Genomic DNA, 18,796 nt, shown 5'->3' on the forward strand with positions numbered 1-18,796 from the left:
AGATGCTGTCCCAGCAGGAAGGAGCTTTGGTTTGTTCTGAGACTGTAAAGACATGGTTTCCATTAATTGTGCCCAGGAAACCGAATGCTTCCCTTAGTCATACTTGCCATCCGTCTGGAGAAAGCAGGGGGGAGGCAGTAATGCTTTTTTATAAAAAAAAAACTGAGTGTGGAAACATTTGTGGCAAATTAAAAGAATTTTCTTTATAGATTTATGATGGTTAATATTGACTGTGAACTTTTCTCTAGGGGTGTAGAAGCACCTAGAGAAAACCCTCTGGATGAATCTGTCAGAGTTTCCAGATTGGAAGACCCACCCTAAATGGATGGTGCTATTTCAGGGGCTGTCCTTCCTCAACTGAATAAAAAAGAGACAGCAAGCTGAATGAGTGTCAGCATCCATCCTCTCTCTTCCCAACTGGAGAGAAAGTGTGACCAACTGCCTCCGGCTCCTGACGCCAGGATTTCCCCACCATAATGGACTGTACCCTCAAACTGTGAGCCAGAGTAAACCATCACTTCCTTAAGTTGCTTCTGTGAAAAAGCCATGAGAAAAATAACTAAATTGCATACCCACAAATGCAACCACTCTGGCCTGGCCTGACCTGACCTGAAGTCGCTATGAATCGAGAGAGAAACTCTCTCCTGGTCTTATAGGTGCACCACCTCCAAACTTCCTCTCCAGAAATGGGAACAAGCTTCCAAATTTGCAAACTGTGCCTGCAGTGCCTTCCCTGCCCCACACACCACCCAGATCTTTAGTGGAATGTTTAAACAAGCACTGATAACAGGTTCCCCAACAGCCCAAATAAAGTTTTACAAGGGGAACAGGTGGGTCTGTTTGTAGATCAACTTTCCCAAAGCAACAGTCAGACAAGCATCTCAGCCTTGCCACTTGGTTAATGTTTCTCTCTGCAACCTCCCCCCATCCCTCTCCCACTTCTGTGTGCTTGGCTTTTCACCTTCAGACTTCAAGAGCGGCCTCAGTCATTACACACCATTCGTCTGTACTTGAATCCTAGATCTCCTCCCCTCCCCCGCCAATCTGTCCTGTGGCTATGGTCTGTGGATACCTGTGTTTCCATGAAGTCTGAGGTCTACAGGTGTGCCCCGTGAACGCCCCGCCCTCATACCGCTTTCCCAGCCAGATTCCTTTGGGGCTTTATCGCCTGCCTTAATGCCTGCTCAGGCCACAGAGCCAGCCAATGACCTCCTTGGTGCTTTCCACAAAATTATTTCACATACATTCATCTCCTTTCTGCAACTTGGCTGAAGAGTGGTCCCCCTCCCCCCACTCCCACTCCCCAGGTGCTCAGCCAACAGATAAGATGTAGCTCCAGGGTGCTCGGGAGATGGCTTAGGGCTAGGAGGTGACTCTTCCTGTCCCACATCCTCTGAGTTCTCCAGCTTTGTTCCTGCCCCAGGGAAAGCACACAAAAGGCAAGCCTTGAAGGCTGGAGGTCAGAGTGCTTTTCTCCCATAGCAGCGAAGCATGGTGTACATGCACAGGAGGCAAACATAGCTCAGCTTGTCCTTTGTGGCAGACACTGGAGAGACAGAGCCAAAGATGCTCTGGGTGGCTGGAACAACGGTACACAGTTGTCCGGACAAGATCATGATCTTTGCTCAATATAGTGTCTTTGTACTAAGTCTCCTGTTAGCCTTGGGAAGCTTCTCTGTGCCCCTGAACCAGGGCTGTGCACGCGCGTCTGCTGCACACACACACACACACACACACACACACGTAAGCCTGTCTGAGTTGTGGATGGCAGGCTAGTCACTGACACACACACACACACACACAGACATCCACACACACAGGTAAGCCTGTCTGGGTTGTAGATGGCAGGCTAGTCATTCACACACACACAGTCACACACAGACATATACACACATAGACACACATACACACATGTAAGCCTGTCTGGGTACACACACATAGACAAATACACGCACACACATGCACACACCTGTCTGGGTTGTGGATGGCAGGCTAGTCACTGACACACACACACACACACACGTAAACCTGTCTGGGTACAGACACACACACATACATGCATATGTGCACACTCCTTTTTTGGTTGTGGATGGCAGGCTAGTCACTGACACACACACATAGACACACACACAGACACACACATACATACATACATACATACATACATAGACACACATAGACACACACATAGACAGACAGACGCGCACATACACCCACACACACACGCATGCACATGTGCTCACACCTGTCTGGTTGTGGATGGCAGGCTAGCCACTGATACACACACACATGCACACACACATAGACACACAGACTCGCACACACCCACACACACACACATGCACATGTGCTCATACCTGTCTGGGTTTTGGATGGCAGGCTAGCCACTGATACACACACACACACACACACACACTCACATACACATATACATAGACACACAGACACACACACACATAGACAGACGCACACATACACCCACACACACGCATGCACATGTGCTCACACCTGTCTGGGCTGTGGATGGCAGGCTAGCCACTGAGCCATGTGCTTTGCTTTCCCCTGGTTGAATTCTAAACAGATTTTCCCATCATCCTACAAAGCTCCCACAGCCACTAGAACCTGTTCTTGAAAGTCCATCCCAGCAACTCAGTTTCTTCCTATGGATCCTCTGAGCTGGCTTCTCAACCAGATGGGAGACCATAGCTCCACCTGACCCTATACTGGGAACTGGGCTCACTGGTCCCCTAAGAAACCTGTGTGGCTGCAGGGGCCCAGGATGGACTTTGAGGTTGGGCTTGCTGTTGGTAAAATTCCAGTCCCAGACAGCTCCCAGTGCCCTGCAGGTCTAAACCCTGCCACACTCCTAGAAGCCATGCAGTATCTCCTGGAGAAAAGGTCAGGGTCCAAACTGAACCTGCCAGTCTCACTTCCCAGGGTTTGCTTCCTTCTGGTGGCTGCTGTTATCCATACTACTATACCTGGAACATCCCCCTGCCTCCCTACCTCTCAGTCATACATCAGCTCCTCCCAGGATGCTTACAGCTTACAACCACTGTGCTGGCTGCTTCCAGACCTTTCTGATGCTCAGCCCGGTGTGAGGTGCATTACTGGCTTCAGCTATATGTTCCTCTGTGAGACTACAAGACCATGCCTCCCCTCATCGGTTACCTGAAAAGCCATTGCTCCACTGGTTGCCTGGCAGTAACTCCTTCCCTATAAAGGGATCACTCTGAGATCCATTGTCCACTCCGTGGAGCTAGTGTGTAGCTCAGGGCCAGGAACGAACCAGGTCATGCGTGCCAAAGAGGCTACGGGCACTAACAGCGTCCCATTGCAGCCTTGCAGCAGACATTTTTGCTCACTTTAATAAAATTGCCCAAGTTTTGAGGTTATCACAGTGAAAGATCTGCTGCTGTACTGCAGTCTGTTCAACATTGCCCTCTCTCAAGGGCAGGGTTAGCAAACAGCCAGATAACAGGGAGTTTAGTCCTGTGAGCCTGAGGGCTCTGCTCCGTCTGCCATCAGGCCATAGCTAGAGGCTGTGCCAACAGGTGGGTGTGTCTGGTTCTAGGAAGAAACGCTAGCTGAAGCTGCCTAGGCTACAGTTGTAATCTGCTTGAGGGCCTGCTGTCCTTGGCTGGTAGGCCATCTGGCTGGTGGGAGCAATGTGTGTCTGTGGTGGGTAGCCAAGTATCTCTACTGTATATTGTTTATTTTATTGTAGAGGAAGTGAACCAGCAGAGTTGCTCAGGTCCTCCCATCTGTTGGGTGGATCACAATTTGAACCTGAGGTCTGTTTGACCTCAGCACCTCTGCCAGCACTTTCCCTAATCTGAGCCATAGTCCTGCTGTTCCTACTAATGAGGGGTATGACCTGGCCAACCACTGCGTATCTCTCTAACGCTAAGTAGCTCTTGGCTGGAGTAGGAATGCTGGGGTCCAGTGCCTTCCACCGATCATTTCTAAGAGGGTTCAGATTTTCTCCGCTTGCAGCAACTCCATGTGGCATTGGGAGGATGGGGAGGTAGCCTTGGAGTCTGCCAGTCTCTGAACCCTAGGCTCTTATCTCTAGGATGTATCTCTGGATGGTACAGATTGCACCCTGCCCTTTTGTCCTTGTACTGAAAATACAGCTGACTTCAGAGAGCACAGGTGACGTAAGCCCTCCTTGAATTCTGGGTATGCTGCTGATTTCTCACGCTACCTTGGTACTAGATTAATGGTCCTGAGTGCAAGTTCTGCAATCCCAAGAGCCGGGTCCGAACAGAAGGCAGCATTCAAAGCCCACATGGGCCTGGCTTCCAGTTCTTGGCATGGGTAGACATAGTCTTACTGAGAGTTCCCGGGTGCCAGGGGAAGGGCTCCGGCAGGAGAGAGCAGCAGTCTATATGTGTGAGGAATGTAGGTCATAACAGACTTAAAATGTTCAGTATCAGTAGTTGTGCCGGTAGGAGCAAACATGAATTAAAAAGCCAGCTATTTAAGTTTTAAGTCCAGTTTGTTTTTACCAGTTTGGAAAGGTTTAGAATTAATCTGCATTATTTCAAAACTTGTTTAATATAATCTAATTCAGTGAAATGATTGGAGAGTGATTTGGCTACCCAGATTAAGTATTTTTGTTAATACTGTTCTAGAAAAATAATTCTTTGTGGCTTCAAAGTCTATGTGGTTCATGTCTCTAAATCAGACACTGCAAGGTTCTGAGAGTGAATACCTATTTAAGAAAAATTAGATTTTTTTTGTAGAACTCATAAAAGTATGAGGCATAAAAGAAAGAAGCAGAATTGAGTATTCTTGTTTGGCCACGGTCGCTTTATCTTCAGTAACAAACATCTCATATAGTTGGAGGCTTGTTCCTAGAGGTTGGACTGTTGGATACGTAAGCCCTTGAACAATCAATATGCTGTATTCCCTGAAGCACAAACACACCTGTCCTTTTCTACAAAGAAGACATAGTATTTTATGCCCAGTCTTAAAATTGTAAAGTTGAAGTTTGAGTGAGAAATTTTGGGAAAGATCAGGAAATGTAGGTTCCAGACAGTTTGCATCAGGAACTGCCGTGCTCCACAGAGCCCCTCGGCTTGATGGCTGCCAAGTCTTTGGATCACTCCTGGGGTGTATTGCACTCGCCAGGTGGCATCTATACCCTCCTCACCTGGTAATCTCTGACACGCTCTCTTCTGATTTGTAGAAATGATTATGTCTAATGAATCTTGACCCGGTTTTCCCCTATGCTCTGTGCTTTGGTGTCACATCACAACGGCAGACCTTACTTTTTAGCAGTGTATTCTGCCTTCTAGATTCCCACAGCCGTCTCCATCACTATTTGGAGTCTGATGTGTGCAGGTCAGTTTCTTGGTTTTTCTGCTCTCTTCTATTCCCTCTGCTTCTCCCGCCACCACTGGATATTGTGCATGCGGATATGAAAACACCTCAGGTATATTAGGTAGCTAACTTATTAAAATTAATTTTCCTGTTTCTTCTTACATTCTGCTTTGTCTTTTTAAACTCACCTGAATGGAACTTCAGGGAGCTGGGCTTAGACCATCTTAAGAATGTACATCTGGATATAAGGTCCAAGTGGGGCCTGGAGTTCCTGAGTTGTATGGGAGGCAGGCAAGGGAGGAGCTCTCCCTGACCTACCTGCCTCAGAGCAGAGCCATCGGCAGGGACCTAGAGGTCACTGGGACAGTGCTGGAGTTTGCCAAAGAATACGTTGCAAACACAGTTAAACACATGAAGCATACACTCTGACTTCTCAGTAACTTCTGTTTAGAGTAGCAGTTCTCAACCTGTGGGTCACGACCCTTTGAGGGGGGTTTCACATATCAGATACCCTGCATATCAGATATTTACATTACGGTTCATAACAGTAGCAAAATTACATTATGAAGTCCCGATGAAATAATTTTATGGTCCAGGGGGTCACTACAATATGAGGAGCTGTGTTAAAGAGGTGCAACATTAAGGAAAGTCGAGAACCACTATTTTAGAGCAAGTCATGCGATTTCTGCAGATAAACTATCCACATTAGTCTCTTAGACCAGACAGGAGTCTTAGTTTCCAAGGTATAGGAGCAGTGTATGCAGTCCAGGAGGGCCCTGGGGAGCATTTCCTGGGGTAGGAGCTAATCTCAGACTGAATCCACTTATGATTTACACACACCTCATAGTTAAAAGATCCACATTCTAAAGGGGCTGCTGGAACCTTTGCCCCCTGGGAACAAAAGCAGGAGATTAGCTCCGTGTTATCAATCAGTGTTGTCAAGATGGAATAAAAAGGCTAACTTTAAAGGCTTCACCTGTTGAAGTATTAGTTAGAGCTTCCAGTGGAATCAAAGGTCACTCTTGCTCAAGGTTTTGTGTCTTGAGTCCTCCAAATGGGCACACCGATTTATCTTTTAAAAGTAGCCTCAAAGCACCGGAGATGGATTAGCGTCTTAATCTTAATAGCACAAGGCCTGTAGTTAGGTTTGGGGCTCACTGGACTAGGTGGCATTGTCTAGGGCTGTCCCTGGCATGTGGTACTATTAGAGGTGGGCGGGGGAAGGAGGGTGGGCTTTGTGCCTCAGAGCCTTTGACCGGCTTTAGGGGTGTTTGCAGAAAGCTCTGCCAGCTGAGTTGGTGTCCACCCTTGGACAATGGGATTTGTCAAGGGCCAAATAAATGAAATCTTGGGCTCAGGCAGGGAAGGGTAGACACCCTGCCTCTATTTATATGGAAAACAATGGTGTCCGGGTACAAGCCTAGACCTGCGAAGACTGGACATGGAAATGCTAGCTGAAACTTCTTTCCCTTCAGAGTCAGAATCACACCAGAATGACTGAAGCTGACTAGGAATTTGCCTTCTCTGGTTGCTGTCCCTACCCTGTGGCAGGAATCATTTCTGTAGAGTTGTCTCAGACACAAGGGTGAGCAGAGGCTTCCAGGCCCCAGCATAAAATCACGGACACATTGATGGTTTTATCATAATGTCAGAATTTATTGAATAAAAATACATTCACATACTGGGTTAGTTTCATTGGCTACATTATTGAAATTGTTAGGGTCAGTTGAAGCCATCTTTTACTAACTGTTATCAAAGTCTAAATTCTTTAGGCTTTCAGTGTGGATTCAAGACCAATACCTCTTCAAGAATTCTTCAGTCCTTCAGTACCAGACAGGGACTAGTGAGACAGAGTGAGCAGAGACCAGACTCTCAGCCTCTTCGTTGGAACAGCCATTGCTTGACTGCCCAGACTGTATTGTGTAAGCCAATCTACTGAACACCCTTTAAATATATATCCATTCTATGAATTCTGTTCCCCTAGAGAATGCTGACTAACATAGAAGAGACACTTCTTTCCTTAGAACCATGTTGGCTACAGCCGCAATTTGTCAAGTAGTACTGATTCCTTGGCAGTTGGTCCAAGCACATGGTTTTTCATCCTGGTCTTAACTACTAACTTTTAGATTGTCTGTTGTTACATAACAAACAGTAATTACATCTGTATCTGTGTGTCTGTAGCTTGTAGAATGGATACAAAAGGATTACAGAGGATTCATTGTAGCTCAAGAAATTGAAAGGGCCTCTCTTGGACGTAGCAGCCAAAGGCTGACATAGAGACAGACAGACAGACAGACAGAGTCTCTGCTGGTGTTGGGTTGGGTAGTGAAAACTGCCTGCAGGATCATGTCTGGAGACTCTGGGTCACTTGTTTGAGCCTCAAGATTTAGTTAAGATGTTAAAGTGCATGCAAGACTGGTGGGGGAGATATTTTTAAAAATTGCACCATCCCGTGCTATACCCAGCTACTCACTGCCCGCTGTCTCTCCGCCTCTGGGTCAGCCCCAGTTGGAGGTCTTTCCAGCTCGGGTTCACCTGCCTCAGAGCTGCCTGTACCTTCTCAGCCATCCTCCCCCTGCGACTAGTTGTCACAAATACCCTTAACCCAGTAAATCAAAGCTCTAGAAACTTAAAATTAATCAGTCAGATTTATATATCAATAAATTCTCAATTCACAAGATGCCCACACCATAATTTCAGAGCCACTTGATAATGATACAAGCTGCCCAGCTAGATTAGACAAATTATCTCAATTATTCTATCCTTTATGAAATTCATAGCCACCTGTGGCTATTTAAAGCCATGTGGAATCTGGATCATCTTCCTCTTGCTCCATCTTCCTTCCTTCCTTCCTTCCTTCTCCTTCTCCTTCTCCTTCTCCTTCTTTTCTCTCTCCCCTCTCCTCCTTCTCCCCCAAGCTTTTCAGCTCCACCTTCCCTTCCACTGCCCAATCACCAGCTCTAGCCTTTATTTTACAAGTCAAGGTGGGGAGAAGGTTCACAAGAAGACCCCAGTGCACTCCTCATCCGCAACTCCTCCTGGGAAAGCAGAATTAGCATCAAAATACAAACAGCACCAGGACAACCCACAAGACTGGGTTCCCACAAAGCACTGAGTGACTTGGTGATGGCGGCATAGCAGAGGGCAATATCACCAGTGGGAACCAAGCCACAGGGAAGCGCCTAGGACAGTTAAGGGTTCTCTACCTATGGGTCACTCCCACACACTGACAGTCAGATGCCAGGTTGGCAGGGGCCATCACCATCTGCAAGGTTAGGTGCTCTTCTTTTTGTAGCACCCAGGTGAGGTGTTATATCCTTCCTCAATTTGTATGTTCAGTAAGACCTTGGGCCTGGCTTTCCTGGTGGGATTTTAAATTAAAGCACTCATATAGCTTCAATCTACTTCAATAAGCTTATAGAGTGGTGCTTTTTTTTACTCTCAGGAATAAGTTATCCATCAGTCCCTGCTCTGAGGCACAGGGCAGACATCACTGTCTACTTGTTCATCAAAATGCAGAATCCTCCTGAACTTGAAATATAGTCATTTAGGACATGACACCGCCTAAAAAAAACACTGTTTTATTAAACATGGAGTAACCTAGAACAGAGGACAGTATAATCTCGATACTGCTGTCTTCACTGCCTCTCAATATTAAGGTGACTGGACAAATCTCGTGGCTAGGACCCTCTTTTCTATAGGGCCTGTCCCCACACTGGCTGTAAAGACAGATCCAGTTGCTCTTCAGGAGTGTGCTTTGTATGGTGGCCACGACAAGTATTTCTGTCTCTGGATCACTGGTCCTGAAGAGACTGTACAGTGACTGTGTCATCACAATGCGTGCGGTGACAACTGAATGGGTAAAGAGATATCAGAACATCACCCGTGGATTGCTGAATCTATTGTCTGCCATCGCAGGGCTGTCTCTTCTGGCCTCTGAAAGGGGCCTCACTTCTGTTCCCCACCTGTCCCTGCCAGATATCCTCCCCAGTCTCCATCTTCCATGGTCTCCAAATGCTCCTCTATTCCAGACACTTTGACATCTGGGTGCATGTTAGCTGCTATCTCGCCACCTTACTGTCTCCATTCTCAGCACCAGTCCTCTAGTACCACACAGACAGACAAGCTCCTCTTACATGGGGAGACGCTCCCTCTGCAGCCCGCACCTCTCAGGTGCGCCCTGGCTTCCTGCTTCCGCCCTTCCCCATCTCGCCCTGATAGGACCCTTCTGAGATAGTGCATCCTGGGACCTGTGTATCCACCAGTCCTCTAGTCTCTACTACTCTTAGAGACTCTTCATGAACAACTTGCTATTCAATCTTTCTCCAGAGGTATGTCAAGACACTCACAGGCCTCTTCCTTCTCTGTTGGCTTTTTCCTCCTTCTGGTCTAAATGTGGCCCAATGGCAGCTAATGAACGGTGTTGTACTCAGTGAATATTGAAGAGCGTTGGCTCGTTAATGATCTTGATTAACAAGGGAGAGAAAATGGTGAACCTGGGTAATGTTTGTCTCACCCTCCTTACATCACCATTAAATCAGGATGCTAATCCTGGCAGAGATTGACACTTCCCTAAGTGTGTTTGCTGATTGGCCCCGCCTTTCATACCTGGCTTCCTGCCCTGCATCAGCCATGTCTCCTGGTAACTATGAGCAATGGAGAAAGGAAGACTGTGAGAGAGTAGGGGCTGGCTTGACTGAGATAGACTGGGTCCCCGAGAACTTACCAGAATGTTTGCTCCTTGTTTTTTTGGCAGGCCTCCATTTCCATTTCATAGCCGTTCGGGGAACACACTCCCCACTGTCTGCCAGAATTACCTCCAGTGTGGTGGGAGCTGGTGGCAGCTGAGCAGGCGGCAGCATGGTCACAGCTGTAAGTGGTAGATAAGAACTGTAATTGCTACTAGAAAAAAAAAAAAAAAGAGGCCAGGAGTACGGGGGTAGGGTTCCCCCACTGTCCACGGCAGCTTCCCACTGTGCCTGGCAAAGATAACCATGTGTGCCCGAAGCCCATGTGTCTTTTCTTGTTGCACGGACAGAAAAACTCCTCACTGGAGTCAATACTAGCACATTCTAGGGGCGGGGCTGGTCTTGACCATCCTCCTTCTCAGGATGCCTGCTCCCTGGCTGTGCTTAGCTCCCTGCACGCTTAGAGAGTCCGAGTCCTGACTGACCATTTAGTGCAAGGCCTACATAGGCTGAGGTACAAGTGAGATGCGTCTGCTGGGAGAAAGTGTGGCGGCTCTAGGCCCATGTTTCTATCCAAGGAACTCCTTATGTCCTCACTAGAATGCTTCAATGCTGGGACCACTTACTCCTCCTGTCTTGTCCACAGCAGGCGCTTTCCTGCATTCTTATGGTTGGCTGTGATCTTAGCCACTGTGCTGTTGATGAGAAGAGACACCATGACCAACTATTAAAAGAAAAAGCATTTAATTGGGGTCTTGCTTATGGTTTAGAGGTTGAGTTTGTTATCCTGACAGGGAGCACAGCGGCATTCATGCAGCCTGGAGAGGGGGGGTGAGAAGGGGAGGGAGAGGGAAGGGAGAAGGAGAGGGAGCGGAAGAGGGAGAGGGAGGGAGAGGAGAGAGCACCTGGAACTAGTCTGGGATTTGAAACTTTGAATTCCCCCACCAATGACACTTCCTCCAACCAGTCCATACCCTCTAACCCTTGTAATCTTTTCAAATAGAGCCACTCCCTGGTGACTAAGCATGGAGATATGGCCTGTGGGACCCATTCTCATCCAAGCCACTCAGCTAGCATGATGTAAGCACCTCCTTCACCTATGTCCTTCCCATCAACCACATGCTGGGTCCCGTTAGCACTTCCTTGCTTCCTTGGATGCCAGTAGCCCTAGGAGGGACTTGTGCTCTCATCCCACACAAGCAGAACTCAGGCTTCAGATACCAGGCAGGGACAGAAGTGGAAAGCAGGTGCCCACAGGGGCTAGGAATGTAAATCTTAGCATGAGTTTTTAATAAAGAAAACATTGTGTGTTGAGAGGCAGGGCATGTCTGTAGGCCAATGGGCATCATTGGCCACAAGCTTGCAGCTTCCCCCACCCCACATCCATCCCCATCCTCATTTATTTATTTAGCACTAACTGTGAGCCTGAATCAGGCCCAGGCCAAGGACTGGACACAAAGGTTCTGCTTCTTGGGTGACTCCCAGAATTCTTAGGGAATTAACCTGAGGGGTTGGGAGTTCCAGCCTCCACAGTAGGAGGAGACAGAGAAGGGTTGACCTAGCTGGACAGGTATGGCTATTCCATGGCACGGGAAAGCCAGGGAAGGGCGTACGTGGCAGATTTGACCTGTAACTATATGCTCATCTTTTGTTAGTTTGTTTTGGCAATGCTGAGCGTTGGCCCAGTGCTTGTCGCACCTCTTTATATATGAAAGACTCTCGGCAGCCAAAGGTGGTGGTGGCACACATGAGGGAGGCTAAGGAGGACCAAAGTGACAATGAGCCGGGTAAGGACTGTGAGGGTTAAAGATGGTAGCACGAGAGGTAGATTGCCAAGGCAAAGGAGAAAAAAGGCAGAGTCAGGGTGACTCTGTGATTTGGCCTGGAAAACTGTGCAGACATTTAATCTCTTCATAAGCAAACTGAAGGGCATTTGGCGACTCCCACCTCAGCATCCACTCACACCCAAGTGAGCACAGAAACAGGGTTGCAGGGGAGACCCCAGGACTGGGGAGTCTGTGAGCCTCGTTTGTGGGCAGCATCCTTTCTTGGAGCTGGATGAAATCTCCTATGGTAACAGGTGGGGTGGGGGTGGGGGTGGGGGGTGGAGATGTTCTTGAAGGCAAGGAGAATGTTGGAAACCTAGAGAGAAAGAGACTGCTCAGGAAGCAAGTGCTGTTTGGCTTGGGCAACTCCCCCCCCCCACCCCCCCCCAACCCCCCGACCCCCCGGGGTGGGGGGAGAAGGATTTGCAGACCCTGCCTCCTGACTAGTCAGGAGGAAATTTCCAGGAGCCCAGCCCACTCACTAGACAGACCCTTGGGCTCTTTCCCTACATATATTATACATAACCTTTTCTCCCTCCCTCCCTCCCTCCCTCCCTCCCTCCCTCCCTCCCTCCCTCCCTCCCTCCCTCCCTCCTCCCCTCCCTCCCTCCTTCCCTTCCCCCCTTCCTTTCTTCCTCCTTCCCTCCTCTGTCTCCCCTTCCCCTTCCCTCCCTCCCACTGTCCTTTCCTTCCTTCTACCTTCTCTCTTTCTTTCTGCAACAAGACAAGCTTTTAAGTTACATAGCAGCAGGGTTGGCACTCACTGGAAGCACTGCAGCACTGAGCCTATGGGGCGGGGCACACTGGCAACCTTACCTTTTGTACCCAGCAAGAGTATCTATCCATCAGCAAGGAACACAAAATACAAATGTTCTGGGATTGAGAAGCAGTGGTAGTTTATCTCCAATAGATTTGTGTTTTACGAAATATCACTGAAATTCTTCAGGTAGGACTGAACAAAAAGCGAAAGAAATGGTGGTATTATGGTCAATAGAAGCTTTTGTTTCTTTTATTGTCTTTAAAACGTGCAGAATGAATGAGAACAGCATTTGCAACATTCTGCATGTTGCAAACAGAATACAACACATGGGGCACAAAGGGACCTGGGGTAGGCAAAGCACCAGGATAAAGACAAGTTTAGTCAATTGCACTTTGCCAAAACCAAACTCCACAGGCAAGATCTGAGTCCAGAAGGTACTCACTGGGATGTCCCAGGGGTACTTAGCCAAGCACTTAGATGCTTCAAGAATTGAACCAAGGGCAGGCACATGGTTAGAAACATAAATAGAGACAGCTTATTAAGAAGAAGAAAGCACTTAAGACTATAGATGTGGGCCAGTGAGTCATTCCCAGGGTGATATGGTGGTCTTCAGCCTCTTTTCTCCTGCTGTGTGCTGTTATAATTGTGTGAGTGCAAACTGCATTAGCAATCATAAAACTGCACCAAAATCAGTTTTCTTTCACTGTTTAAAAAATAATAAAAATCACATCAAGAAAAAAAAAAAAACCTTTCTCTTTAAAATGTATGTATTCTGACTTGTCACTAATTATGTTAGCCCAAGGAATGCTCACCTCTTTGTAACTGCTATAAAATCTGTCAGTATCCCTGGTGTGGTGTCACTGGACACTGCCTGTGTCTCTGAGCCAGCTGCCTGGAAAGATCATCACACCAGTCACTGAGTGGCTTCTCGTAGCAAATGAAAGTTTCCTCCTTTGTGTGTGTGTTTGTGTGTGTGTGTCTGGGGGGCGGGGTCACATGCACATTTGCATCAGATCTTGTGTATGTGAGCTTACCTGACAAAGAAGATGCAAGCATATGGGACTGATGTGCTCAATCAAGCGTCATCAAGATAATTTCAGGGCTTGCCCAGGAAGCCCCATCTTCACCACAGGGTCTAAAAAATGCCTAAGTAAGATTCCACGTCAGGAAGACTTGGTATTGGGCTAACCTGTACCTCAGTACAGAGAGATTGCATAGCATTTGCCTAGCCCTAGATTCTGTCCTTAGTACCAGGGAGTTGTGGTGACTGAGACTAGGACAACCGTTGTTAACTTAGGAGATAGACGAACAGGGTTCCTGTAAGCTCAGAAAGCCGGAAACAAAAACAAAAGTCCCGATTCTTCCCCAAGCCCTGTTCACACCTGAACTGCCAATAGGTCAATAGAACAGACAATAGGTCAAGGAGACCTTTTGGACTTTGAGGTGTCAGAGCAGGGAAAGCACCAGTTTGCTGTGGCAGGTGTCCTGCTGGCCCTTGGAGGGCTGTTTGTGCTGGCAATGGTGACTCACAAACCTCTTTGAGACTCACTGTGTTGAGGCTCTAGGACCTGAGAGCCTGTCCTTGCCACTCCCTGGCAGGCATCACCATGGCAACCCTGTATGTCTGGGCCCCACATCTGGGTGAAGCCCAGGGGTTTTTCCAGTCTTGTGCCTCTCAGGGAACAGATAGCCATGACCTGGGCAGGTTTTGTCTTAATGCCCTAATTAGAAATCCCGCCTTCTTCTGGCCAGGTTATCCTCGTGAGGTTTTCTGACTCTCATCAGCTCAGTTTCCCCAGCCCTGGTTGGTGAGCACAGCGGGAGAGAGAAAATTATACAACAGGCAGGTTTGCCGGGGCAGCTCTTCTTCCGTCTGTGTCCTTCAATCCCCTGCACCACAGCTGCAGCCTTGTCACACATACTGTGAGATGTGGGTTGGGGCCAGAAACAAACACTGGCAGATGGTGACACTTGGTCTCGGCTCTGATGATCTGCAAGAACCTCCAGTTGGAAGGACCAATTACCACCCCATCCCCTCAGGGAAGACCTATCAGATGTATGTGGGCTTGTAATAATGATTTGGAAGAAGCTGCTCTCTGAGCACAGCGATCTGGGCATGCTAGTCAGCAGGTTGTAATTAGTTAATTAAACGCCTGGGCTGACAGAATGGCCCCATGGGTCGCTGCCATGCAGGCCGCTCCAGACAAGAGCAGGAAATGCAGGAATCTGCGGGGCCTTTCCCCATAAAATGTCACTGGAAGGCAGAGGAAGGACGAGGTGGGCAATTCATGTCTGAGGCTGCTGAAACAAAAAGGAGACACAGAAACAAGGCATTCATAAGGCCCCTGGCATCCGCAGATGCTGGGGTCATGGCTGCTGTACGAAGGAGGCTAACACCGGAAGTAAGCGGTCTCTTGGAAGAGCCTGCAAAGGAGAGCCCAACTAAAGGATGGTGGGCCACGGAGAGCTGGTGAGGGAGAGGGGCAGAGGCTGGCAGGGAAGAGCAGCTGTAACAAGGTCTGTTGAGGTCCCTCTGTTGTCAAAATAAGCTTTTTTAACCATGAGAGAAACTGTGTATATATAAGGCACAGGGTATTTAAAAAAAAATCTCAGGTCACTGTTGCATGGCTGTTTATGAAAGGAATTTCACGTGAGCGTAGCTTAGACCAGAGGAAGACAACCAAATGGCTCAGATACCCCTGCTGGTCCTGCCTATCCCAAGGCTGCTGAGTGTTAAGTTTATCTATTGGATCCTGTAAGTAAAATGTCCCTGGAATTCATGCCTCTCTTTCTTTCATCCGGCCCGCCCCTTCAGGTCCCCATTTCCCTGTGTGTTGGGAGCCTACCAGCTCCTTCTAATTCAAAAGTCTTCTCCTGCCATCCGAGTTTCAGCTAGAGTTCTCAGTGGGCCATACTAGTGCAGGGGACCTTTTCACATGGCTTCTGCTCCATTCACCTCTCTCCGCAGGAGCCACGGGATCTTGAGATAACATGGCAGTCCATCCTGGGGTCGTGGCTGTTGTACGAAGGAGGCTAACACCGGAAGTAAGCGGTCTCTTGGAAGAGCCTGCAAAGGAGAGCCCAACTAAAGGATGGTGGGCCACAGAGAGCTGGTGCCTGAAACTTTCCCTCGAGTCCTCATTGGTCTGAGCGCACCTGTATTCCAGCCTGTCCTGAGTATATCTCTCAGCCCACGCTCTGCCCACCTCTTTTCTTGTTTGCCTTCTCTGCTCCTTTTGTTCTTTGAGTATTCCAAGACTATGGGCTAAACACTTGCTTATTGTCATGTGTTAATTCTCTTTAAGTGGACCTGGAACATCTTTTCTGCAGTCTCCAAATTGGAGCAATTTTTGTTTTAAAAATAAGTTTTATTTATCTATTTTATTTATATGAATACACTGTCACTGTCTTCAGACACACCAGAAGAGGGCGTCGGATCCCATTACAGATGTCTGTGAGCCACCATGTGGTTGGTAGGAATTGAATTCAGGTCCTCTGGAAGAGCAGTCAGTGCTCTTAACTAGTGAGCCATCTCTCTAACCCTTGGAGCAATTTTTTAATGGATCCTCTAGGTTTTTCTAGATTAATCCTATGACATTCTTACCAAACTATAGTATATATTTTATTAATGACAATTTTTGAAAATTGCTGGGAGCCACATATTACTCTTAGATTCTAAACATGAGGGTTCATTTGATGGGGCCGCCTTCTCAAAGGAGCCTGAGGATGCAAGGCCTGAGCTTCAGAGTGAGGACAGAGCTTTTCACCAGAGGCTTTAGAGGAAGTGAGGATAACGGGAGCCAGTGAGTTGAGCCCCTAGAAGATCACAAGGAGCTCTAGGCTCTAGTTCTTAAAGCTTTTTCTTGACCAGTGATGATAAAGAGAACCTGTATCTTACTGGGTACAAAAACCACACTTCTGGATGTTGTGAGTGGCATCAGCTCATTGCTTGAGTTCATTGGATCTTCAGAATATATAGTAAATATATTATATAATAATATATATATTATTATCTGTGAGGCCCTGTAACAACACCAGGAGGGTCAATGGCCCCATGGGAAGGCCTGGATGGTCACCTGGTATGCATAGGGCATGCATCTGTGTGTATGTCTATGTATTCTGTGTGTCTTTCTGACCAGTGTTTAGAAGGAGTGACAGTTTGGGATCAGGACACCTGGACAGGTTAAATCCTTTATTTTGTTTCATTGTACATTATTAAGTCTCAGGATGCTACCTGGGAAATGATAGTTAATAGATATCCATTGCACTGGACTAAAACCCAAGGGTGAGTTCCTTGTCCTCTGAACTCTTAACAGATGAGCTAACACTCATGGGAAATGAGCTCTGCTCTGATGAGTTTACTCCTACCTATTCTGATGTGTATGCATGAATGTGAGTTTGAGTGTGCTCGCAGGTGCGTGTTCGTGTGTGTGTGTGTGTGTGTGTGTGTGTGCGCGCGTATGTGTATGTGAGACCATCCTCAGGTGTTCAGTTGTCATTTCTCATGTTTTTCAGACATGGTCTTTTATTGGCTTGGTACTTCCTAGTTAGGCTAGGCCGGCAGGGCAGTAAGACTAGGGATTTGTGTTGGCTTTGCTCTCCTCTTACTGAGTTGCAGGTGTGAGCCATCGTGCCAGCCTTTCACCTGGGTTCTGGGGATTGAACTCGGGTCCTCATGCTTGCAAAGCAAACACTTTACTAAGTTGTCTTTGCAGCCACAGTTCCTTCTTCTTGAGAATCCTTGTATTCACCATCCTTGTGTCCTTGTAGAGATTTTGCTGACCAGAGGTCCCAGTTGATTTTTCTTTTGTGAAAAGTTCATAGAGGCTAGTTTAAGCTACTCATTTGTAACTTGGGTGTTACTATAAGTTATAAAGTGAATTTTTATATTTACTGCTCCCTCTTACACTCAAAATCTTCTAGAATATTTACTGAGAACAGGGCCTAAATCTTATACTTTGATGGATAATTTTTTAACACAAAGAATCTCAATAAATATTTGAAAATTAATCAAAGAATTAACATTAAGGTTATTTTAATGATTCAATGCTCAAATATTCTCTTCTCTCAAGGACCATGTCTAGATTCAGCCAGGGGTAGACCAGTTATCTCATTTCCTAAGAGCAGTATTAGTCAGGCTACAGTTGTACCTGGGTTCCACCAGAAGGCACTGTGTGTCCTCAAGGCATTTTCTTCTACCCTCGAGTACTTCTTCATGAAGATAAAGGGCACGGGGTACCAGGAATTTTTCAGCTTTTTTCTAAGCCTTCATCTCACAAGCCAATTTCAGTCATTTAAGAGTTCCTACTCGGTGATTTCTGGGTTCCTTCACATCATTTCCAGCAGACAGGGACCTAGAGGGTCCTGAAGGACAAGACTTTCCCACTGGATTGCCTTTAAATTGGGCTTAACTGTGATTGGCTCCCAGTTTCTGAGCTAGAGTGCCACACTTGTGGACTTTTCCATTCAAGTCAAGTGGGAGGTGCAGTTGGGCTCTTTCTTTCTCTCTCTCTTTCTTTCTTTTTGTTTTTTAAAAAACCTAACAATTCAATTACAGTTTGTCTGCTTCTAGAGTTTCCCTAAGTTTTTCTTCTTCTTTTTTTTTTCTTTTTTCTTTTAAAGGTTTATTTATTATTATATCTAAGTACACTGTAGCTGTCTTCAGATGCACCAGAAGAGGGTGTCAGATCTCATTACAGATGGTTGTGAGCCACCATGTGATTGCTGGGATTTGAACTCAGGACCTTCTGAAGAGCAGTCAGTGCTCTTAACCACTGAGCCATCTCTCCAGCCCAGTTGGGCTCTTTCTATACTTCACACTCATCAGAAGATAATTTGAGCATCTATAAGTTAACAGTAATGGCAACCTAGTTTCTGACTTCTGAAGATTTTTCTCTAAGTCTGAAGAAGTCTAGATGTGAAATAAACCAGATTGTAGTCCAGTGAACTGTCTTAACATGTAGCAGTCACTATGGAAACACACATGATGCCCATGATCTGAAGGAACTGGAGCGTGTGTGTGTGTGTGACAAGTAGCTATGGTAAGAAAAGGTGTAAAAAGAAAAATATTTTGTGCTTTGGCTTTCAGTTTGGGTTGATATTTTCCACCAAAGGCAATCATAGCAATGCAAGCAGGATTAAACAAAATCTGTATTCACTAAAAATAAAAAATAAAGCAACAAACAACACCACCA

At 46.9% G+C, this 18,796-nt stretch overlaps 1 protein-coding gene and 2 long non-coding RNA genes across 11 annotated transcripts in view; 2 read left to right on the forward strand and 1 right to left on the reverse strand.

Annotated features, from left to right (window-relative positions):
- The window catches only part of Ermard (ER membrane associated RNA degradation), a 48,495-nt gene extending 32,618 nt beyond the window's left edge, over positions 1-15,877 (forward strand). For 4 of the 8 annotated variants that reach the window (XR_385340.2, XR_876517.2, XR_385342.2 and 1 more), the window contains one exon: positions 249-827. Coding sequence is in view for 3 of the 8 variants with exons in the window: in XM_011246509.2 (XP_011244811.1) it covers positions 249-321 (73 nt within the window). In the remaining 5 variants the exon portion in view is untranslated. Of the gene's footprint in view, positions 1-248; positions 828-15,570 lie in introns of those variants that run through there. The other 4 variants (XR_385341.2, XM_006524463.2, XR_876519.2 and 1 more) reach the window with 3 other exon arrangements.
- Gm41532 lies at positions 6,578-12,098 on the forward strand. 2 transcript variants are annotated; one of them, XR_876630.3, is made up of 4 exons: positions 6,578-7,250; positions 10,085-10,200; positions 11,020-11,096; positions 11,672-12,098. It is a non-coding gene; the product is annotated as a predicted gene, 41532 (long non-coding RNA). The 2 variants fall into 2 exon arrangements; XR_003952314.1 differs by having other exon boundaries at positions 11,020-12,098.
- Gm35203 lies at positions 8,894-12,100 on the reverse strand. The gene is made up of 3 exons (XR_385422.3): positions 11,964-12,100; positions 10,643-10,711; positions 8,894-10,198 (listed from the first exon to the last, which is right to left on the reverse strand). It is a non-coding gene; the product is annotated as a predicted gene, 35203 (long non-coding RNA).
- Positions 15,878-18,796: the final 2,919 nt, after the last annotated feature.

This window comes from Mus musculus, chromosome 17 (genome assembly GCF_000001635.26).
Source record: "Mus musculus strain C57BL/6J chromosome 17, GRCm38.p6 C57BL/6J".
Lineage (NCBI taxonomy): Eukaryota > Metazoa > Chordata > Mammalia > Rodentia > Muridae > Mus > Mus musculus.